We start from the raw sequence: 23,193 nt of genomic DNA, 5'->3' as shown, positions 1-23,193 counted from the left end.
GCCGAAACTGTAATATTATTATTTCTTAAAAGTGATTTGCGTTTAATTAATCTTTCATTAAAGCAACGCAGTTTCAAACTAGAATGGACGACATTTAGAAATTTACCCGAGTATGGGTACTTCTTACTAGTGCCATGATAGTATGTTCCATAAGATGCATATAGCACTAGTGCAAAGTGTTGTGAGCTGGCTTCATGAAAAGATCCAGAATTTAAACAATCCATTCGTTTAGAAAAGTTACGCTTCTTCGTTTTCAGGAATCCGTTGAAACTAGTAAAGCTGGAAGATCATTACTTTGTTCTTTGAAAAGTAGTAGATTCGTGTTCACCAACTCTATACACAAAAACGAACTTCAAGGTAAATAATACAAGTTGATTTGAAATTAAACAATATATTTAAGCAACATACTCAGAGGAAAATTATTCATATCTCTCATACACATTGCATTATCACTTATCGTTCGTCAACTCAAAGTATAACAAAAAGAAAGAAAAAAAAACTATATTACAACCAAAAGTAACTTAAAAATAACAGTTCATTGTTTTCTGATCTTCTACTTTGGAGAAGACGATAAGATATAGTTTATAACAGAGTGAAACTCATAACAAAACTGAATAATTAAATGCATTCACATTACTGCAGTTCTCACGTAAAATAAGAACATTCAGGAAACAAATGTCAACTTTACAATCCCAGTGATGGGCAATGCATGCCTACCTGTACAAATACACCACAGTCAGTACTTTGTGCCTTTCGAAACTGACACCCGTTTTGTTGCGTATAAAATTAAGAGCGCTGTTTCTCAGAGCAATTAAGTCTGCTCTCTATTTTTCTCTCTACATGTATATTATATCGAAGAGTTAAACAAAAATGTAACTAGCATTCATATACAGACGGCACAACTTAGTACAAGTGTTTCGAAAAGATGTGGAATCACAGAAAACAAGACTTATCAAAAGTCCATATAGTTGGATTACACTGTACAAGAAATGCAAAATTTTAACTCTTCTGTATGAGCAAATACATTGCTGTACAATCAGAAGCCAAAACTAAATACAGCTTATACGCTTCGTAAATAATAATGTATTGTTTTTTACATTCTAACAGATTACGCTATATTCATAAGGACTAGTTGAATATAATATTATTTCTTCAGTAGTTCCAACGTCAGAAACTAGTTCGTTTTTACTCTTCTTTTGATCGTTACATTATCGCTATTGCACAAGATATATCAATATATCAAATTCTTTGCCTTTGGATTCACACACCGCATTCAATCAATATACAGCAACACAAGTTTCTTATATTTATAACAGAACCTTGATCGAAAAAAATCACTGCTATTCACCTTTAAAACACGCACCAACACCATATCATTACGTCTAGAGCTTCTCAATTGTTATGCTATGTATATTCTGTTAAAAGGTGTGGGCATTTCGACAAACACCACAACCAAGAGCGAATTCTTCTCCTGTTGGTGGATGTTTCACGTGAAGAGGACATTCTTCACCTTCCAGCTGCTTTGCCTTAGGGCCTAAGAAGAAAAAAAAAGAAATATTTTCATTAAAATTACTTATTTTGTTTACCCCTAACAGGCACTATTTGGAAAGGTCTCTGTAGAAAGGATCTTCATTCTTGTAAAGTTTTAATTTCAAATAATAATAAATATCAGAAAATTATATATATACAGGGTGTTCTAAAATGGTGCCCATGGTCCACAGACAATTATTATATAGGTGAAAATCAAGCTAAATTGGTATGTGACGGTACTTTTTACCATAAAGTAAATATCAGTCAAAGTACCTGATGCTAAATATACTATCAGATTGTCTATGAAGTATTGAACATTTGGATGTCAAAATTAAGAATAAATCTATTGTTATTTGAAAATACAGTGAAACTTGTCTTTAACGGACTCCTTATTAAACGGAAACTAGTGTTAAACGGAAATATTACACGGTTCCACGAATTTACTGGCGAAAATCGTGTTAAATTCCTTTCATTAAACAGAAACTGTATTACGCGGATAACGAAAATCAAAATAAATCTCTTAACGGAAAATTTCAATTTTCGGAGTGCGGCATTTAGAAACTTTTTAGATAACCTATGAAAGGTCAAATATATTTTTTAGCAAAAGAGACAGTAACATGCAAACCGATGCAGGCACGGCGGATGTACATGCTTTAATTAAGAATTATACGGGAAGTCCGAAAGGAGAAGAGGAGGTGGAAGAAGACAAATATGGCATTGAGTGGAAGACGAATGTAGGCTAAAGACGTATCAAGATTCTGTCAAAAGTTTAAAAGAACTGCAACAATTGCCTTTCTTCGAAATTTCATTGTACAGTATCTTCTTGTGTTCATTTTAAGTTTACGTATGATAATGCGTACTAGAAATATGCGTAAAATGACTATGGTACGCACAGCGCCTTATTTTATCTCAATATGTCCATTTATGTATGCATTTTTTTCATAGTTCTACGTTCATTAACTGGAAACCTATCTTCAAAAGAAATTTTCGCGAGTCCTGTTAGATTCCGCTAAAGGCAGGTTTCATTGTATAATTATGAAACATTATATGCATAATTTTGTACAATGATCTTCTGTTATTTTCCCAGCAACATCATAATCCCATCGCTATAGAATTTCTGTGGTTTCTGGTCAACAGAATTGTTACACGTGGTTTTCACAAGTATATTTTGAAACTAGCTTAACATCACTCAGGGAGTTCTGTAAAGACCGAAACAAGTGATAGTCTGACGGGGCCAAGCTATACGGTGGATGCATTAATCCTCCCAACCGAGTTGCCTCAATTTCTTACGAGTTTTTAAAAATGTATGCATTACTAGCGTAGTTTACACATACTTCCTATTGAGCAGTTTCAGTCTTTTTTTTCCAATTCATAGGTACACTCATATCCAAAATTATTGTCGCATGTCTATAAATATGTTGTTGCAGGAATACAACTTGATAACAAATTCGCCCGATATTTCTTACAATGTTAGTATATGTATAATCGGCAAAGACATGTATGTGCTAAATTTCATGTCAAAAGAGCAGTGAATAAGAACAATAAAATGAAAATAAAACTTTCTTGTCAATTTAGCAACATTTTGTTTTACTCATTCTAATTTTTATATTTATAATTCTTTTTCTATGAAATTTACCACAAATATACATTTCCCTATTATACGCATAGTAGCAATATTAAAAGTACCCTGAAAAATCATTATCAAATTATATTGTTACAAGAAGACAGTTATAGATATGCGACAATCATTTTGGACATGAGTGTACACTCACGCTAATTGTTGACAATATAGGCCCGAGTCTATTGTTTTCCCTGAGGCAGCAGCTCGGGCTTTGCCAAAGATCATGAAACTTCTTCCCGCATCGACCATGACCTTTTTCGCACACTGCTGTCATAGATTAACCGCTTCAGAAATGGATTGAGTATGTTACGTTTCAGTAGATTTGCAGATAGAAATTCGATCGAGTAAGTGCTTTTTCATCAGATTATGTGGCACTTATATTTTGCGCTTTTGTCAGCATTCTCCAAATGATTTTAACACCGTTTGGTGAAGGATATTTGGGTCATTGGAGATGTCATCACTACTTACAAGCCAATCTTGTTCGACTTTTGCCAGAATATCATCCACTTCTGCTGAGATTGGTCGCCCATTATAATATCCATCTTGGAGAACGAAATTTCGAGAACGAAGACGACTAAACCATTTTTATTCTACTGCTTTTGATAACGTATCTTGCCCATAATAATTTACGAATCTGAGTAGCATTTGCCCCTTTATCGAAATAAAATTGTAAAATGTAGCGCAATTTTGCGAGAAGTTAACGACGCAATATCATATGTTTGACTACAAGAATTCCAACACTTTTTGCATATCTACTAGCTTCAATTGTCAGCTGTCAAATAACGTTAGACCTGATCAGTGTGATTCATACCCCTGAGATTTGGGATACTAACGCCGAAAGGCTCAATACTTTTTAGACTACCTGATATTTTCAAACATATAGTATTTCGTATGGTGAAAACATTCAATTAAGTTTATCTATGGGAAGTAAATATCAAAAACACTCACTGAGAAATATGTATTTCTATATTTCTCTATCAACAAGGGAAAGAGAGGGAGGGGGCGAAGGAGATTACAATTAATGGATGATATAAAAACAGAAAGATCATACGCGAAGACGAGGAGGTTAGCGGAGGACCGTGAAGCATGGAAGCTTCTCAGCTGCGGCAAGTGACCTGCCAATAAAGGCAGAATACCTATGATGATGATGATCTCTATTAACCGAAATGCATATACCAGGAATGTCTACAGGCGAGTTTTCGGGAGCAGGTTGCACTCCATGAGATATTATGGGGGAGCATAATTTTCATTGAATGGCATAATCGAACGTTAGATATACAGTAATGACGTTTTTAAGAATAGTTCTCCTTAATAAGTTCCGAAATTGAATAAAATTTAGTCTATAAAGGACCTTATCTCGGTTCTTTCACAACCACCTCCGATCTCTTCTACTTTTTGGGATGAGTGGGGGTGGAGAATGCTGAATTAAGGGGGACTGCGCATAGACACTTGCAGAGATGGACACCTCTGACTTATACTGTATATCAAATACTACGACAGTCATCGGAATATAATGAAATACATGTTATAAATAAGTACTTACTTACAATTTACATCGTTTTCTTTTCTTTTATGTATATACAGGGTGGGCCATATTTATATTTTAAATATTGCGAGCAATAACAGTCATACATGTTTTTACATAGTTTAACACGAAGTGTAAGGATGGGTGTTACTGACACGTGTTTCTTTCATTGCTGCAGCACAGTGGTGCAATCATCGTCATGTGGATCACCGCTGAAATTTTGAACATCGCGGATCGCGGAGGCGTTCTTCAGTAGTACAAGCTCCATCATCACAGCACAACGACGTTTCAAGCGACGTTTTATAAAACGAGTAGCACCATCCCGAAATGTCATACTGCGTGCTATTCACAACTTTCGTGATACCGCATACGTGAACAACAAAAGGTTCCCTGGGAGACCTCAATAGTAACGTAGTGCAATAAACATTGTACATATGTCCAATGCCATGGGTCAAAGTTCAAAGAAATCAACTCGACAATAGTGTTGTCAAGTGTATCTTCCACGTACTAGTATGCAGCAAATTCTTAAAAAGGACTTACAACTGTGTCTGTACCAGCTACAGGTGGTGTATAAATTGTTCGACCAAGAAAAGGTTCAACGAACCATATTCTGTGATTGGCTAATCAACAAAAGTTGACTTTGTGCAATACCTTATCACGTCCAATGAAGCTCACATCCATACTAGTGGTTATGTTTATAAACAAAACTGTCGATTCTGGACTAGACAAAATTCGTAACTGCTGTAAGAAACGCAACTGCACAGTGCCATGGTTACTCTGTGGTATGGAGTGAGTTATGCCTGTGTGATAGGTTTATATATATATATATATATAGAACGAACATAATGACACCATCAGTCACTGTTCAGCGGTACAGCACAATGTTATGAAAATGTTATGAACATTTTTCATTCCCGAAACGAGATGGCTTGACCTAAGGGACATGTGGATGCAGCAGGATGATGACAATGTTATGGAGTCTAACTCCACCAGGCTATTTCCTGTGGGGTTATCTAAAGGAGAAGGTATACACCAATAGCCTACTACCATCAATGAACTACATCCACATGGAGATAGCAGCCATCTCCGCCAAAACCATGCGCCAAACTGTGTTGAACATAACTGTTAGGACCAAAGAATGTTCTTGTCAAGGTGGTGATTATCTAAGGGATGTAATCCTGAAACAATGAACACAGTGCAAAACTTTCGTCCTTTGGCAATGTGTTCCACATAATTGGTAGTAAATGTGACGCTCCACAGATGCATTTTAAATTTTTCCCACCAATATGGCTCACCCTGTATATGTACAAGGGCTATTTTTTTTAAATAAGGCTCATTGTCAATAGAAACAAAACTAGTAAAGATAGTGTTATACATTTTATTATTATTATTATTATTTCGTCTGTAAGCTATTTTTCTGCATTTGTTTAAACATTTATCATAGCGTTCGACAAGTTTTTGTTACGACTATGTCGTAGAAATCACCAACATGTGACCAAAGCTAATCTTTCACCGTTGTTTTCGCTTCTTCATCGGTGTCAAACCGCTGACCGGCGACAAACTGCTTCAGGTAGGGGAATAGATGATAATTGTTCGACTCAAGATCCAGGCTATACGGTGGGTGGTCCAAAATATCTGATCATCTCTTGAGTTTGAGCAGCAGAATGAATGCGTGCATTGGCATGCACTAACAAAACATGAGATGGCAGTAGGTGAGGGCGCGTATTCTGAATAGCACGTCGAAGATTTTTCAAGATCGCGCAGTACTCATCTTTTGATAGTTGTTCCTCGTGGCATAAACTTGACTAACAGGATACCATGGCGATCCCAGAATACGGTAGCCATAATCATGCATGTAGACACTGTCTCTTTGATTTTCACTGGAGATGTCGTGGGTCGCCATTCCATTGACTGCTGCTTTGATGGTGAAGTCATGTGGGAAACCCATATTTCGTCCCTTCTGATAATGTGATCCAACAGTTTATCTCCTTCCTCATTGTATCGAGTCAAAAAGGTTAAAGCACAACCAAGTCTTATCTTTTTGTGTCCCCCTCAGTAAGTAGTCTGCAAACCCATTGCGTGCATAGTTTTCGGAACTTTAAGGTTTCAGAAATCATTGTGTACAGTACCGACCATGAAACGTGTAGAAATTCCAGTGACAACGCGGAAATAGTGAAACGCTTGTTTTCATGGATTTTTGCGGAAATTGCACGCACGAACTCATCTGTGATTACAGAAGGTCGACCAGAGCGCGGTTCATCATGAACATTGTCCTCCAACGATCGACTCATGTACGCAACTTGCTGTCATTGCATTCGGGCTGTACATCTCACATCTGACGATGAATTTCCACTACTGACACGTTCCTTGTTGTAAAAAATCGAATCAAAGACCTTATTTCATACTTGGCGAGATGCTAAATTTGACGAAACATTTTAACTATCCATACTGAACCACATACTGACGCTACGACTGCAACTGGTGTCGCCTCGTGCCCAAGGCATAGGAGGAGACAGCGCGCATGCACATTTCGACAGAAACAACAAACACAACGAATAGCCGCAGTGAAAAAACGGTTGAAGATTGGCTTCGGTCACAGGCGGCTGATTTTTACGATGGAGCATACAAAAAGTTGTCCAGTGCTACGATAACGTTTAAACAAGCATGGCAACTACGTAGAAAATAGCTTAGTGTATAGAGAGGAAATAACCAAAAATGTATGGCACTATCTTTTTTTTTTCCCTTCCATTGACAATCGGACCTTACTTAAAAAATAGCCCTCGTAGATATAGGAACAATCACCGTGCAACACGGGTGACTAGAAACAAACGGAGAATTCACACATGTATTCCCCCCTGTGGGGATACCCGTTGTGGGATGACTGCTCCGCTCCTACCTGCACGCCATCGCATCTGTCAGATGCGACTTTCTGTGTGATCATTTAACCAGACAGCGATATCTTTTCGCGTTCATGAGATACTGGATATTATATCAGCGCCTTCGCTGGTTTTTCAACGCCTTTCATGTGAAAACAGTGCTGCTTTCGACCATTGTTTATTAGACATTTTTTGGCTTAATTTCATGTCTACTATTACCTCCTCCAGTTTGTCAATACCAGCCTGTATAAAAAGTCTTGGAAACCAGTATTAGTGCGCTTAATATCATTTTATAATATTGACTAACCTACTTTTAGAAGTTACCATTTTGTGTATTATTATTATTATTATTATTAATTTTAATAATAATAATAATAATAATAATAATAATAATAATAATAATAATAATAATAATAATAATAATAATAATAAAACAGACGATTTCGCACCCGTTTGCAAACGCTATGAGAGAAGTTAAGCTGATAGCCTATATATAAAACCGATTAGTACAGTAGACTGTTCCCCAATCAGCTTAACAGAACGAAGATTTTAGAAATATGAAAGCTTTCCTTTTATGATACCTGAACACTCACCTGCTGGGCAACGAGGTAATTCATGTCGAGGAATGTTAGTGACTCGCTGGAAATCGTCATGGCAAGCATTACAAAAATGCGTTGTTCCGAAACAGAAGAATACAGCCACAGAACAACAGTAGCGGCATTTATATTCAAGAAAGTCTGTTCCGTGCTTCGGACACATTTGAGCTCGGGATACATCACTACAGGCACCACACACAAGCTCTGTGGGGTCATAGTCATCGCCACCACCTGCTTCCGCATCGCAACGAGCTTCACCACCATAATAGGCCTGGAAATAAACGTTTAAAAATGTTGTAGATTCGTTATAGAAATATTTAAGTTTATTTATGCATATGAAAAAGAACCAATTTACATCTCATCATAATGGATTCTCAAAAACTTTTAATTCTACAGCAAGATATACTACTACCAATCATACAATAGTAAAACATGACGAGGTTTCAGTCAAATACGAGAGCAATTCGGAAAAAACAGCCGTTTAGTTATCAATGGCATTTACATATATATAATTACAATATTTGTAATTGCATAAAGAAACAATTAGCATTTTTACAAAAGTAATTAACTTGTAATGAGTAACAACAATGCTTATATAATAACAATCCAACAGTACAAATTTAACTCCATAGATACATGTGTGTAAAATCAAGAAATTATGCACTGAAAAAGCTGCTTAAAATATGTACGTAATCTGTACAAACTTCTACAATAATATTGCTTTATGTTTTCTTAGGAGGAGAATTTTATATGGTAAGAATATTTAATTAATTTATAAATTTAATTAAATATTTCAGTGTATTATTTCTTGGTTTTATCCAGGTTAACCGTCTTATGGGAGCAAAAACTAAAAGGTAGGTCAATTTCACTCATGATATAAATGAGTGCTTCCAATATTTACGTGACTATAACGAAGCCAAAAGAAGGGTGTTGTATTTGCCGTGTCCGTACGTGATGTATGTATTAATATCCATTTGTTTCACTATGGACGTCGAACGCCTGAACAGAATTCAATAAATGAAACATCGTTGGAATTCTGGTGACAGTCTTTGTAACATAGGATAGACGACGTCACAAAAAGTCAATATGGCAGAGCAGACATAAGCTGCCATTATGTCTAAGATGATTTTTTCTTTTCCTACAAGATTTTTTTTCTTTCTTTTCTATATACATATGTCTTTCTCATTACATATATATGGTAATAAGAGGAAAGGGTATGGATAAAATTGGAGCGAAAAAGATAATGACGGTAACATTGTGGTCTATGCTGGGTTTTTAATTGTGTTAGTAACTTTGTTACAGAAATAAGTTGTGATAGGTAGGGGATTCATTAGTTAAACCAGTACTTTCTTTTGAGCTAAATATCTTTTTTTAAATTTTATTATGATTCATACTACACTGAAAAATAAATAATAAATAAATAAATAAATAATAATAACTTTTCAAACTGCTCGAATGTAGACGATTGTTTAGGAATTTGGAAAGGTACAAAGAAGAAGTTTGAGAGGTTTGTGAGAATCGAGAATAAAGAAAGAAAAAAATAAACCTAGAAGTGGAATTAGAAGATGGTAAGATCAACTTTTTGGATATGACAATAGGAAAGGTAGTTAGAAGATTCAAAACAATGTGTATTATCACAGAAAGAAAGAATGCTGAGCAGGTGTGTATTATCACAGGAGCGATGTAGATGAAGAGACTAAAACGGAGGGGGGGGGGGGGGAGAATGACACAAATGATAGACAGTGAAAAATAGAAAAGAAAGGAAGACACAGACAAGTTCCATAGTTTATTAGTGCAGAATGAATACAGTACAGCAAACTTGAAGAAGTAGAACAATAAAGAAGAAAGGAGGAAAGGAAAGAAAGTGAGAAGAAAAAGAAGAAAAGATGGCTTAGAATAGAAAGTATAGGAGAAAAAACAGAAGTCCTGAAGAAGCTATTGAAGAAAAGAGGAGAAAGAACATACAGAAAAGGGAGTAAGAGACTATTTGATTTATTGAAAAGGAAGAGGAAGAAGAGAAACGGAGATTTAACAAAATGAGAAAGATGTAGTTGAAATGAGTTATACAGAGTATTATAAAAATGTGTCAATATTTTGGGAACAGATTCCTCACATCAAAATAAGAAAAGAAAAAAAATCATATGGACCTGTGCTCAAAAATGCATGGTTTCGGAGTTATACGGTGCCGAAAACTTGAAACAAGTGAACTTTAAAAGTTCATATAGAGTGGGTCTTATCGTAGTCATATCAAGACATCACTGAGAAACTATCTAAATATCCATGTTTAAGAATGCTCCAGTACTTGCGCACCAATTTTTTAAAGAGGTAGGTGGAGAGTGATCAAGTACTTCCAAACTGCCTCTCTAAAATGATTCTGCAAGTACCAGAGGTTCTGAAAGATGCATATTTGGATGGTTCACATACTAGTTCCTCAGTGATGTATTGACGGACTAGAATCGATTCTATAGTAGTGAAACTATGGTCCTTTAAAGTTCATTTTCCCATGTTTTCGGCAGCCTATAACTCCGAAATGACGGATTTCTGCACCCACGTTAGTCTATATTTTTTGTCTTATTTTTGTGTCAGGAATCACTTCCCTAATGTTGTGGTGTTGATTTAAATACCCTGTATAAAGTGTAGCATTTAGATTTTATTTCATAATGTGTCTAATAAAGGCAATAATACATTGTCGAAGCTCCAACACTATTATTTGTTAAAAATGATTTGCTTTCGTCAGATTTTAGTTATAATTAAGGCATGTAAAAATGAATCTGAAACTAATAATGTGTACTATAATCTTGTAAACATCCCTCTCTCTCATTGAAGTAAAGAAGTTACTGCTTAATACTACTTAAAAAAATGTAGTGAATATAATAGGTACCTCCATCCACTGGAAGGTATAATGCGCTCTCATTGAAATAAAGTAAGAATTATTGTTTAATACTAACCTTTTTGCATTTGTAGCAAACATAATAGGCATAACGATCCATTGCAAAACTTGCTGGATCGTTGAAAAACCTCGCACCGGGACTAACAATTGCTTCTGCTTTATGTAAACCTTCATACTCTAACCTCATCAATGCCTTCCGCCGTACATCTTCGTACAAAGCTTTAATAGGAGCTAGATATTCAGCCAACACGGCATGCTTCATCTCAGCCTGAAAAATAACGTAATTTATTATTGTTATTTTGTTTGTTTGTTATTGCAAAACATAAACTTAATTTTCTTTTATTCTTATTTTTTAACTATAAGTATTAAAAAGTACAAATATTAAGTTTCAATTTCTTGAAACGAACATAAATTATAAGCATAACTAACAAAATAAAAGAACTATTTGAATCTACAGGAAAGCAACATAAGAATAAATTTCTACATGACTAAATAAGACTGAATAATCCTTTCGTTTTCAAGCTTTCGGCTCTCCTCTAGGGCCCTATTCATGAGGGAAGGGGGAGGTACGGAGACATGTTTAAATGAGAATAAATGTGAAACACACACACTGGCCTGTACTTTCCTTATGAAGCAAATGTATTGTTTGGAACCGAAAATGTGAGTTTTGGAACTCTACACGTACACAGCAAAAAATAATAGAAAATTGTGGTATTGAAACAACTCCCTGAGGTTACCAATTGACTGTTATTTTAATACCACATCAGAATTAGCTAGTAACTGGCAGTGAGAATTACTATTATTTTTTTACTTTTTGCTACCATCAAAGCTTTATGCGGCATATTTGATATTTATATCAAGTAACGAAGAACGCATTACATGTCCTGTAATCTTCCACGAAAATAGTTTTGTGAGATACGAGCCTTCTAACAACATTTACATAAGCTGCAGCGCTATCATCTTATGTCCAAATTTTCCCAGTACAGATGAAAGTAAGAGATGATTGCACTGTTATTCGTATAAATACTGTCAGAAAATTCATATGCTCACAACACTATTTTCGTGAAGGATTACAGGAAATATAGTACGTTGTTCGTTACTTGGTATAAATGTTGAATATACCGCATAAAGCTTCGCTTCTAACAAAAAGTAAAAAACAAATAGAAGTTCTTTGGCAGGTATTAGATATTTCTGATATGGGTAGAAGGGTATTACAATACCATAGTGCAGTGAGTTGTTTTACCACTTTTTCTTCTTGTTGTTGTTTTGTTTTTGTTTGCTGTATAGGTTGAGAGCAAAAGTGACTATATTATTTGACCCAGCCATTACAAACAATACATAAGACCAGTACAAAGCACTTTCACAATTTTTTATTATTTTTTGCTGTGTACGTGTAGAGTACGGAAGAGCCGAAAGCTTGAAAATATAAGATTATTCTCGAAAGTATAAGATATACAGTCTCAAATAAAAAAGGGCTAACGATAATAGTATTAGGGTGACTTGGCCTAACGTTCTTCAGATTGGCTAAGGAACGTCATGTGATCTAATCACGTGGTATGACATCATAGAGGTCAATGTTCTCTTGATTTTGGCAGGGATATCTTGGCCTACCCCTAAAGTTTGGGAAAGGTACATACGACCAGCAAACTTAAATTTTGGAAATTGCCAAATTCCTCTACTAAGCAACTTTTGATAACTATTCGAATTAATCACACACACACATACAGTAATCTTTCTGAAGAAGAAAGTGTAAAGAAATTTTATTTAAATTATCTTACCTTACAGATAGGACACTGTGAAAATCCGAAAGTAATTCTTGGGCCAGCCCATTTTTTGGTCAATACATTACGACAACAATGTAAATGAAATACGTGTCCACAATCCAACTGAAAGAAACAAAGATGACATTATAATGATTCTTGCTTTACCTCACAGAAAAATAAAACACTATATATTCTTTCTGCTCGTTCTCTTAGTGAAACAATTTCTCCTTTTTCAAAATTATATACATTTGTTAACACTCAACGCTACATTTAAAGCACGGAATACTTTATAAACATTCACTTTAAACTTTCTTTTCTAATGAAGTTTGAACTTAATTTTTGCTCGTTGGCAACGATTTTCACCAGTGTTGGTTTTGAGGCTCTCGAACAGAGATAATTTTGTAAGTTCAGTGAAAATGAAAATGAGCCCTTTACATGAAAATTGGGCTCAGAATTCATTAGAATAAGAAAATTACAGTAAATATTTTTTTCTTTACTATATCGTGCTCCTTGTGTACAATGAGTAACAATTAATATCTTAATAGATATAAGTGTGTATTTTTTTCTTGTCAAATAATAATACATAATACTGTGTTTATTATTATTCAAAACAATGACTTCGGGATATAGATATTTCATAGTATGTATATATACTCTGTCATATGGTACAGCATACGAATAAGACAATAGAAAGAATAGAATAGAAAGAATAGTAAGTGTACAAGGTGTTTCAAAAAGAACAACCTGATTTTAAAAGTCCATATCTATTGACAGTGGCGTATTTAGGATTTTGTTTCGGGGAAGGGATATGCACATTCTTCTGAGTGGGTATATATATATATATATATATATATATATATATATATATATATATACACACTGGGTCTATGTAGGTATAATTAGCATATATACTATATATAAATTTATCTATTTTGGGGAGGGGTTTTGAGCCCGATAGCCATCACCCTAAATATGCCACTGTGTATTGATAAAAACATACTACAAAAATGGGATAGATTGCAAAATACTCACAAAATCTTCAAGTTTTAACTATGCTATTACAAATGTTCTACATGTTCACAGCAGCAGCACGAACACCTAGACGATAGCTAAGTTCGTCATAAACTTTACTTTACGGACGACCTGGACTCTTATTACCTTAGCACAAGCATTCTGTCTCTTCAAATGGGTGGTACCAATGACAAATATCTTTGGGTGCAGGCGGATCAATGCCAAAACGCCGACGAAAAGCACGCTGAACCGAAATCACTGACTCAGTCTTTGCAAACTGCAGCATGCAAAACGCCTTCTGTTGAGCGGACGCCATCTTACTTCTAACTGACTCCGAACTGAGAAGATGCATTGACTCTATATAATGGCGATTTTCTCATGAACTCGGGTCTTACCTGTATTGCCGGTGCGCAGGAAAGGGCCTCAGTGAAGCAAATCATACACATATCATCTGCATCTTGTTTGAGAGTTGGATTAGCTGAGCAACCATGGAGACAAGGTAGACACGGTGATTCACCTTGGATTCCCCCACACATGTGACCACATGGGTGTAATTTACTACAAGCGTTTCGGGCATGTTCCTGTAAAACAAAAATAAAATGGCTCAATTTCAACCGGAAGTTTGAAAATGAAAAGAAGCTTGGTATAAAAGTTTTATTTTAGTAAGAGTTATTGCTACAGGTCATTAGAAAGAACGTTATGTTTAAAAAGGCTAGATGATAATAATACGTAGGTAAGAATAATAAAGTCTATAACTCGCAGAAAATATACTTCTTATTCACTTTAAGATAGTGGGACCTACATATGCAATAGTTCTATAATATTCATATGTTCTTTCAGTACAGCTTTTGGCAGCTTCCGTTTAGAGATGGAAGATAGTCTATTGGAAGAAATAGCGTTCTATTTTTTAATGCTGATATTTCTTGATTTTGTAAGTTCTTTTTCTGACGAAGGAAGACTTGATTGAAAGTTACTGTATTTCGGAGAACTGTTTCTTCTTTGTGCAGAGCTTTGAATTCTACATAGTTATGAATTACTCGATGACACATACCTGACATTCCTGATCAGCACAGATGTTGCCAATGGCAAGCAATCCAGAATTGCCGGTTGTTCCACAAAAGCGACAGACACCAGAAGCGACTCCAGCGGGTTTGCTACGTTGTCCCTCTCGAAACTCCACCATTGCCTTCAGTGTACAGGAATCTGCCAAAGCCATCACCCAGAAAAGCTTGGTGCGGCCACAGCCTTCGTGTAAGTCAACTTTGATAGCTTCTTCCTCTTCCTTACACACCTGAAAAACAAGCAGAACAATTGTGAGATAAATAGATAGAGATAAATATATGTACGCGTACACGGCAGACATAGAATAAATAAATAATTAAGCTAAATCACCTTCACTATTTTCATAAGTGATTATGTATTGCCACTTACGAATATAATAGCACGCCACGAGTGGGTAGGGATTCTCTTCGAGCTCTAGAATCGTCCCTCCTTCCGATTTTGAAGCATGCAGCATGTAAGTGATGAATGTGGCCCTCTCTCCAGGAGCTTTAAATCCCTCATCCGTCGATTGAATAATTAAAACACAGCCCAATGCAAATGAACTTGAAAAGAATTTGAAGTAGAGATCCCTGCGAAGGGTGGTTTCCTGCCACTACAGGAAATTAGAGAATCCTTTATCGTAGTGATATTAATTGGCATAAACAAGTGGATATCTGGGAAACGTAGCCATTTATTTATTTATTTATTTATTTATTTATTTATTCCCTCATCCTAATCCTCGTTCTATCCTTCAACTCCAGATTCCTCTTTGCTTAATTTTCGATTTACCCTCTTCAATCAGATATGAAAGTAACTGGCGACCCTACCTCTTTTCTGCTGGGCTAGTGACTCCAAATTGGTTAGAACGTATCTTAGGACAGAGTATTCAGACATGACAAGATTTATTAGAAACATATTTTAAGTTTCAGACACTTGGAATCTTTTAGGTCTTAAATATATTATTAATATTTGTGTAGGTAACACATATATCGACTTCAGAAGGGTGAGGTTCAGTGGGACATGATGAAAATATCCTACCCTTAGTACAGGGCGCAAAGTTTCCGGTCGCCAGGTCGCCATTGACGACTAGAAATTTATAGCTGGCGACCACAAATGTTCAATCTGGAGAGCAAGAGTTCCAGAGTATAAGACAAAAATTGGTCAAGAATGCGAAAATGTACATAACAGAACGATCACAATCTGTACCATCCGAGGTAGTTCTGTCCCTTCATACGGCATATTTAACACTTTGGGTTGGTCTCTTAAAGGAAAAATCCTTGAATTTGGTATGAAAGGAATCAAATTGCTTTTTAAGTACTTGCAACCAGATTTATACAGTGAAAAAGTGGACGTTGTCTTAGCAGAGTAAGCAGAATATAAATTTTTGTTTTCTTCACTGACGTTGAATCAGACACTGAAAAAGATTTACAGTGGAAACTTCATTATGAGATTCCCAAATTTGCTTCCAATTGTCACATTTTGTGCAATTTTACCTGTAAGTACTGCTTTATGTAAGAGGCTTCAGCAAGCTCAACACAGTTAAGATAAGACTGGCTACAGAAGTTCACTAAAGACTGACACATTGGACGATTTGGTGGCAATGATGGCTATTCAATTAACGACTTAGAGCAGAAAACTGCAATCGATAAGAGGGACTTCAGTCCAGAAAGCGAGCGTTACACAAACGTGAAGTCTTAAGGTAAAATATTTTTTAATGAATTATCCAATTTAAAATTGATTAGCCTGAATCTAATTGTCTGATTTTGAAATTTTATGCCATGATGTAATATTTTTCTTCGTGAAACCAAAGACCGTTGGGGGAAGGGGGGGGGGGGAGGGCTCTCATAAGAACGTGAGAGATACTGGGCGACCATCACTTTTGGATTGTCGGGTGCGTCTGACTTTGAAATTTTGCGCCCTGCCTTAGTATACACATACACATAGGAATTTTTATTAAGATGTTGAATACCAGCGCCATCTTTGTTTCCTTGGTCCATTGATTTATATGTGGAATAGTTTATGTGTTGTCTTGGAAAAAATGAAATTAAATCTTCCCACGGTTATGCCGTGGAGGCTAAAGGAGACGGCGATGATGATAAATGAATGAAATGTGGAAGAAAAAGTGGGAGAAAACGGGAGAACTCCGAGAAAACCCATGCACATGGTATTTGTCCATCACAAAGTCCACTTCAATCGATTCTATCGATTTTTGCAATAATTTCAGTGTCCCAAGAATAGGTTTTATCTTCTCCCTTAGCTCACTATTCAAACCGGAAGTGACTGAAATAAGCGATTTTCGGTTTCAACTTTTATCGTTATAGAACAAAAACAGTAAGAGATACCGAGTTATGCTTTTTTCATATGGATTCAGCGTCCGAAGAACAGGTTCTATTTTTGATATTATTATTCTATTACAACCAGTCCTTATAGACGCACTACTTCAAGTTTGAGAATTGAATTTGCATAGTTTGAAAGTCTTAGTTTCACACTGTAAAACGATACTCGCTTGTTGTTTTATGTTGACTGATTTAATAAATTTCTTGTTTATTACTGTTGTCTGATAATCATATATGTGTGCGTATAATCATTGTTTCATTTTGAATTACTGCAATCTCAGACCTCTGTGTTCTGTTGGGCCTAATTTTACCCCCTCCCACCACCACCAATATTAATAGGTTAATTCGCACACTGGTAAGGATAGTGACTTTCATATTGTTGTACATATATTTGAACTATTTTTCCTATAACTTGTTTTTCGCTAGTTCAATGTTTTCACTACCGTCAAATAGCTGAGAGAAACCAAAATACGCTTGAATACAAAATTACTAAATGCCAATCACCCGTACCATTCTTAATTTCTAAAGTTATATAACAAATATGTCTGAAAATATGTGATCCTTAATAGAAGTTCGTACAACTTTCAAACTCCATCATAAGACTTCTTTAAATTTCCTTCGTTTATGTTAAGATATTGGATCTTTTGTCTGTGTGTACATATAAAAGCTGTCTACTTTTTTATTAGAATACCCTACTGTAGGTTTTTCTTTTTTTAAAAAATAAATGTCTTGATAAACTTAAGATACGAGATGGGTTTCGAAAGTTGTAGAAATATTAGTCAAATATTCATATTACGGACTACTGGGGTACGAAATTTTCTATTTAATGAATAATCTGTTAACTTTTATAATAATAACACTTTTTTAACGTAAGAGAAAAAGTCCTTCAAAATAAAATTAAAGAACTAGGGTACTGAAATCTAGTAAAATTTTGTTTTAAACAGAAAGTCATTTATTTCTTGATACACACATTTAAAAACACACACAAATTAACTACAACTGAGGCAGCAATAATTTAAAGATCTATAAAGTACATAAAACACGTTGTATGTTAAAGTAAGATACATATGAATAATTGCTTTTACTAACTTACATCTCAATATATCTACGATACTCCATAAAATGTGAATAAATACAGTATGCGCTGCGCTAAGTTTATTAAAAAAAGAAAATCCCACGGTTACCTGTCTTTGATGCATCCGTGTTCGGCGATGTAAGTGAAGGAAGCGATCGCAGTCAGCACACAAATTTCCACAAACGTTGCACTGGATTATAGCTGGGGTCTCCCCATCATCATGATTACTACACGTGGGCTGAAAAAAAAAAAAAAAAAAAAAAAAAAAAATCACTGGAAAATATCTCCAATAAATTACGAAACATTTATTGCCTTTATTTCATTTCCAAGTTGCCAAGGAAACTTTATTTATTTATTAATTTATTTATTTTTTCAACAAAAGTTGCATATAGACATATATTGATTACCAGAATTAAAACTCAAAATAACATATACCACTTGAACTAATATATAGCATTAAGATACCAACATCATTTCTGTGAAATAGCAATGATGAAAATGAAATCTGTGAGTTTTTCGTCCCACGGTTATGCCGGGTGGGCTAAAGGAGACGGTATTGATGAAAAATGAATAAAATTGTGGAATTGTGAATGTGAAATGAACCCAGAGGAAACCCACGCACACAGTGTTTTCCACTACAAAGCTCACTTGGCGCGAGCTGGGATCGAACCAGGGACCCCACGCACCAGAGGTGAACGCTCTACTCTGAGCCACCGCGGCCCTTATGAATGATGATGAGTCAATATAGTTCATTGAAGCAAGAGCAATTTACAGGGTATAGTTAAGACAGGTATTAAAAACTGTGGATAACTCTTTTGCATTTCATTAAATTATGAACATTATGAGGACTTAAAATAACACTCAAACCAACGAGAAATTCTTCTGCAAATTTTTCAATTACCTGAATAAATAATACCTAACCTATACTTTATGATTTCTTACAAGATCGCATACTCTTAATTCCTTACTTCAGCGAAGTCCTTCAGTGCTGCTGATTTACTACAATAATTCAAAGTAGGTGTAACAATTACTCAACGAACGGAATTTACGCATATTCAACATTTAGAAAAGCTTATATCTGAATATGTCCTATTTTTAAATCTCTGTACATCTGAACAATTCCGCTTGTTCTCGGCGGCTTTGGAACTCTTTCTGTAAACTTATAGCACATACTACAATAAAATATACCATCTTGTACTACACTAGTGTAAAAAATTAAGCATAATGACTGTTCGGGGACAAAGGGCACGAAGAATGTGAAGAACTCGCACCAAAACATCAAAGGAACCAACATACCGTACCCCATATACCACACAGAACAAACCATATTTACAAGAAACCATGGCAGCAAGGCTCACACTACACAAACGCAAAAAATGGACCGTACTGGATATGTCACCCAAACAGTCATACATGCACGACCCCGATGCTCCATGCTGAAGATCAGATTTATTGAGAAGCTCTTGTATCAGCTGATTCACTCATAAGGAGCAGTGCAGACCTGGTGTGTCCTGGGAGGCGACTGGCAATCTCCAACACATCTCTCTAATCCGTCTAAAGCATGTTCAATTGGGTTTAAGTCGGTACGTCGCCTTAGCCACTCAATGCTTCAGATATCTTCTGTCGCTAAATAGTCGTCCACTAGATTGACTCAACAGGAACGTGCATTGTCATCCATAAGCAGAAACTGTGAGCCGTAAAAAGCCACCCACAAGTATGCAGGATCTCGTTCCTGTACCCCTGAGCAGAGCTGTATCCAGAGATCGAAGAAGTGCAGGTCCGTACTTTTCCACATTTTTAATGGGATGAAAGCGGGTTCCTTGTTCGCGCCAGATCAAAATGCAATGGGAATCGCTCTGGGAACTGTATCGAGATTCATTTGTGAACAGTACGCGGCTCCATTAATTGAAAATCCACTGGCGATGTTTTTGACACCACTATTAACGGGCCCTTTTGTGCGCTGGAGTCAGTGGAACACATGTTGCTCGTCGTTGTACATCAGATCAGTGCTACCTGGTCTCCGATATGCAGTTTGGCGCGAAACTATCACCCCTGAGGCGGCTACAAGCACCGCTGCCAGTTGTTTTGCAGGCATGGTCCCGTTGCGACGCGCAGTTACAGTCAGATATCGGTCCTGTTGCGGAATTGTCACACGTGGACAACTTCCAGTAAACCTAGAGCTAACGTCTCCTGTGTCAATAAATTGTTTTCACAACATGAACACACATTTTGTGACATACCGATGCCTCGTCCTGCTGCTGTCTGTCTGTCGCCTTATTCCAAGCGTCCAATGATACGACCATTCGTAAATGTATCCAAATGACGTCCTTGTGCCATATTCCTCCTGTTTCTTACCATACTGAACTCGGAACTACTCTCCGCTCTCTATAACAGACTTACATACAGGGTGCGAGACGTAAAACCGGCCCGTAAAGTGAACACATAAAATGAAATGTAATGTATTGAATATGATTAACTACAACACATAAATGAAATGTAATGTATTGAATATGACTACTCACCTTCACAGCAGCCTTCACAGCAGGTGCTGAAAGTGTCCTCCGCCCACTTCAACACACATGTGAGCACGATTGAGGAGATTCATATATACCCTTGTCAGTTCTTGTGTTGTAATGCTATTGATGACATCCTGGATCCTGGTCTTGAGTTCTTCAATTGTGTGTGGATTTGTTTCGTATACTCTTCCCTTTAACAGTCCCCATAAGTAAAAGTCACACGTGGACAAGTCTGGTGACCGGAATGAACCCTTCAACAATGGCAATACGCTCGGGTATCGAATACGGCATTATCACACACTGACACTCACCCGGCTTAACACAACGAGGCCTTTTTCTCAACTGGTTTCGACAAGTTTCACTGGCTGCGGCTGCACGTGACTGCTGTAGGTCACGTAAGTCGACCCGACCTCGACACGCCATCTCTTGGTAGGAAGGTAGATTATTTAAGTGTTGCCAAAAACACAATATACCAGAATATTACGACGGGCCGGTTTTACGTGCCGCACCCTGTAGAAGGCGCACATTTCGTCTCCAAGCATTACTGTTTGATTTCTTCGCATAGAGGGCCAAGTTGACGCTTGCCACGCCCGGTTAAATGCGAATCACAAGGTCTGGACGCAAGTATATTTTGACTTACTTAATAGGAAAGAAGTATTGTACTATATGGGTAGAAACATAGACATATGCAAAAACAGTGAAAAAACCTAGAAGCATCTGAAATTTGGGCATGGGGAAGGATGGAAAGAATTAGCTGGTTCGAATAGAAATCAAACAAGGTCTTATAAATAGAAGGGGAAAAAAAGAGAATTTTAGATTAAAACGATGAAAGAGAAACTGATTGGGACTTTTTCTGAGGAGGAACTGTATCATGAGAGACGGGGGAAGGATATGGTGTGGCAGGAATGAGAGGGAGGGGCGAAGGATGTTACAGCTGATAAACGGTATAAAAAAGTAACTGAAGACAAAAATGTTAAGCTGAAGACCGTGCTGTATGGAAGCTTCTCAGTTGCAGCAAATGACCTACCAATAATGACAGAATACCAAATGATGATGATGAATATGAAAGAAAAGCATTTGCTATCAAGGAACAAGAAGATACTCCCTTGATAGAAACCATAAAATAAACAGACCCATTTGTTATTTCAGCAGTGCTAGTAGATAGTACCAAATGGTTTTGTTTCATCATAAGATGTGACGTAAGTTTAGCGTAGGAATTTCATAGCCATCGAGGAAAACAAGGGGATTTTTATTGAAACTAGGTTTCGAAAGTAAGGTGCATTCAGAAGTAAGTTTTCCTATGTGTAATAATATTACGAGACCTATTCTTGGTCTTTTTCTAAAACTAGTTTTACATTTGTGTTGAAGAATTTCAAAAGTCATCTTAAAATCAATTAAAATGTAATACAATTGGCATTAAAACACTAAATGAAAATGTGGAAAAATGTCAAGAACGTTTTCTTTCTCGTATTTCTTTAAAAACATCTATGATTTAAAAATAGCCATAAACTTACCCGTGGTGGTGTTGGCTGTCCATCAGCCCCTCCACTCCATTGTCCTGAGGAAAGCCTTTCCACATGGTCACGATCAAGGACACACAGTGATGCCAGCGCTAACCACAGAGTTGGGGTACGCAGACAATCTGTGGGATTTCTGTATGAATCGTCTAATTTCGTTAAATTAAGAATGTTTTCTGCTACTGCTCCTTTTGTTACGTTAGCCCACGCTTCTGACAAGCGACCCTGAAATTTAATAGTAACTTCAAATTATCTGGACGAGTTAAATAATGATTGAATTATTGTCGATAAGAATCCATGTTCTTACTCTGGTTATTCCGATTAAGATTTCAGTGTTTTGCATTGGCTACTCTTAGCAAAGAATATTATTTCACATCTTACAAAAAGTTTTTAATAAATCAAAATACACGTAAAATACAAATTAATAATATATCTATCTCAAAGTGTTTAAATTACACCTTTTTCAAACTTAATTTTAAAAACAGTTTTTAGTTAAATGTAATTGTTTCAAAAGGCAAAATAGGAAGTTAATCACGCCTTTTATACTGGCATTTGAAAATGTTCTTAAGAAAATTAAAAGTCAACTCGTCTCTTTTCGGTTTTTTTTTTTTTTTTTTTTTTTTTTTTTTTTTTTTTTTTTTTTTTGTAATTAACTTACACAGTGCGTTCAATAATTTCCGGGCTAATATACTTAACGATGGCAGAAAAAATATTACTATTTTAGTGTTGTACAAACATTCCTTCTCGCATCACACACTCGTGGTATCAGTCGTTGAGGCTTTGGAATGCCCTAGGAAAATCATTCAATGGAATGCTGTTCAGCACCACAGTCACATTTGCATTCCCATATTTGCAACATCCTTAGAACACTTCTCCTTGAGAGCAGATTTGAGTCT

General features: G+C 36.1%; 1 protein-coding gene across 10 annotated transcripts in view; it reads right to left on the bottom strand.

The window, feature by feature from the left end:
• Positions 1-375: 375 nt before the first annotated feature.
• hiw (MYC binding protein highwire) overlaps positions 376-23,193 on the bottom strand; it is a 638,413-nt gene continuing 615,595 nt past the window's right edge. For all 10 annotated transcript variants that reach the window (XM_081727817.1, XM_081727821.1, XM_081727823.1 and 7 more), the window contains 8 exons: positions 22,295-22,522; positions 18,374-18,502; positions 14,864-15,103; positions 14,208-14,393; positions 12,817-12,924; positions 11,097-11,306; positions 8,146-8,419; positions 376-1,534 (listed from right to left, as the gene is read on the bottom strand). In XM_081727817.1, the coding sequence (XP_081583943.1) occupies positions 1,419-1,534; positions 8,146-8,419; positions 11,097-11,306; positions 12,817-12,924; positions 14,208-14,393; positions 14,864-15,103; positions 18,374-18,502; positions 22,295-22,522 (1,491 nt within the window). In that variant the 3' untranslated portion in view covers positions 376-1,418. The remainder of the gene's footprint in view (positions 1,535-8,145; positions 8,420-11,096; positions 11,307-12,816; positions 12,925-14,207; positions 14,394-14,863; positions 15,104-18,373; positions 18,503-22,294; positions 22,523-23,193) is intronic.

Source organism: Thermobia domestica, chromosome 10, assembly GCF_964235325.1.
Source record: "Thermobia domestica chromosome 10, izTheDome1.hap1.1, whole genome shotgun sequence".
Classification (NCBI taxonomy): domain Eukaryota; kingdom Metazoa; phylum Arthropoda; class Insecta; order Zygentoma; family Lepismatidae; genus Thermobia; species Thermobia domestica.
This window is presented reverse-complemented; position numbering and strand designations above follow the sequence as displayed.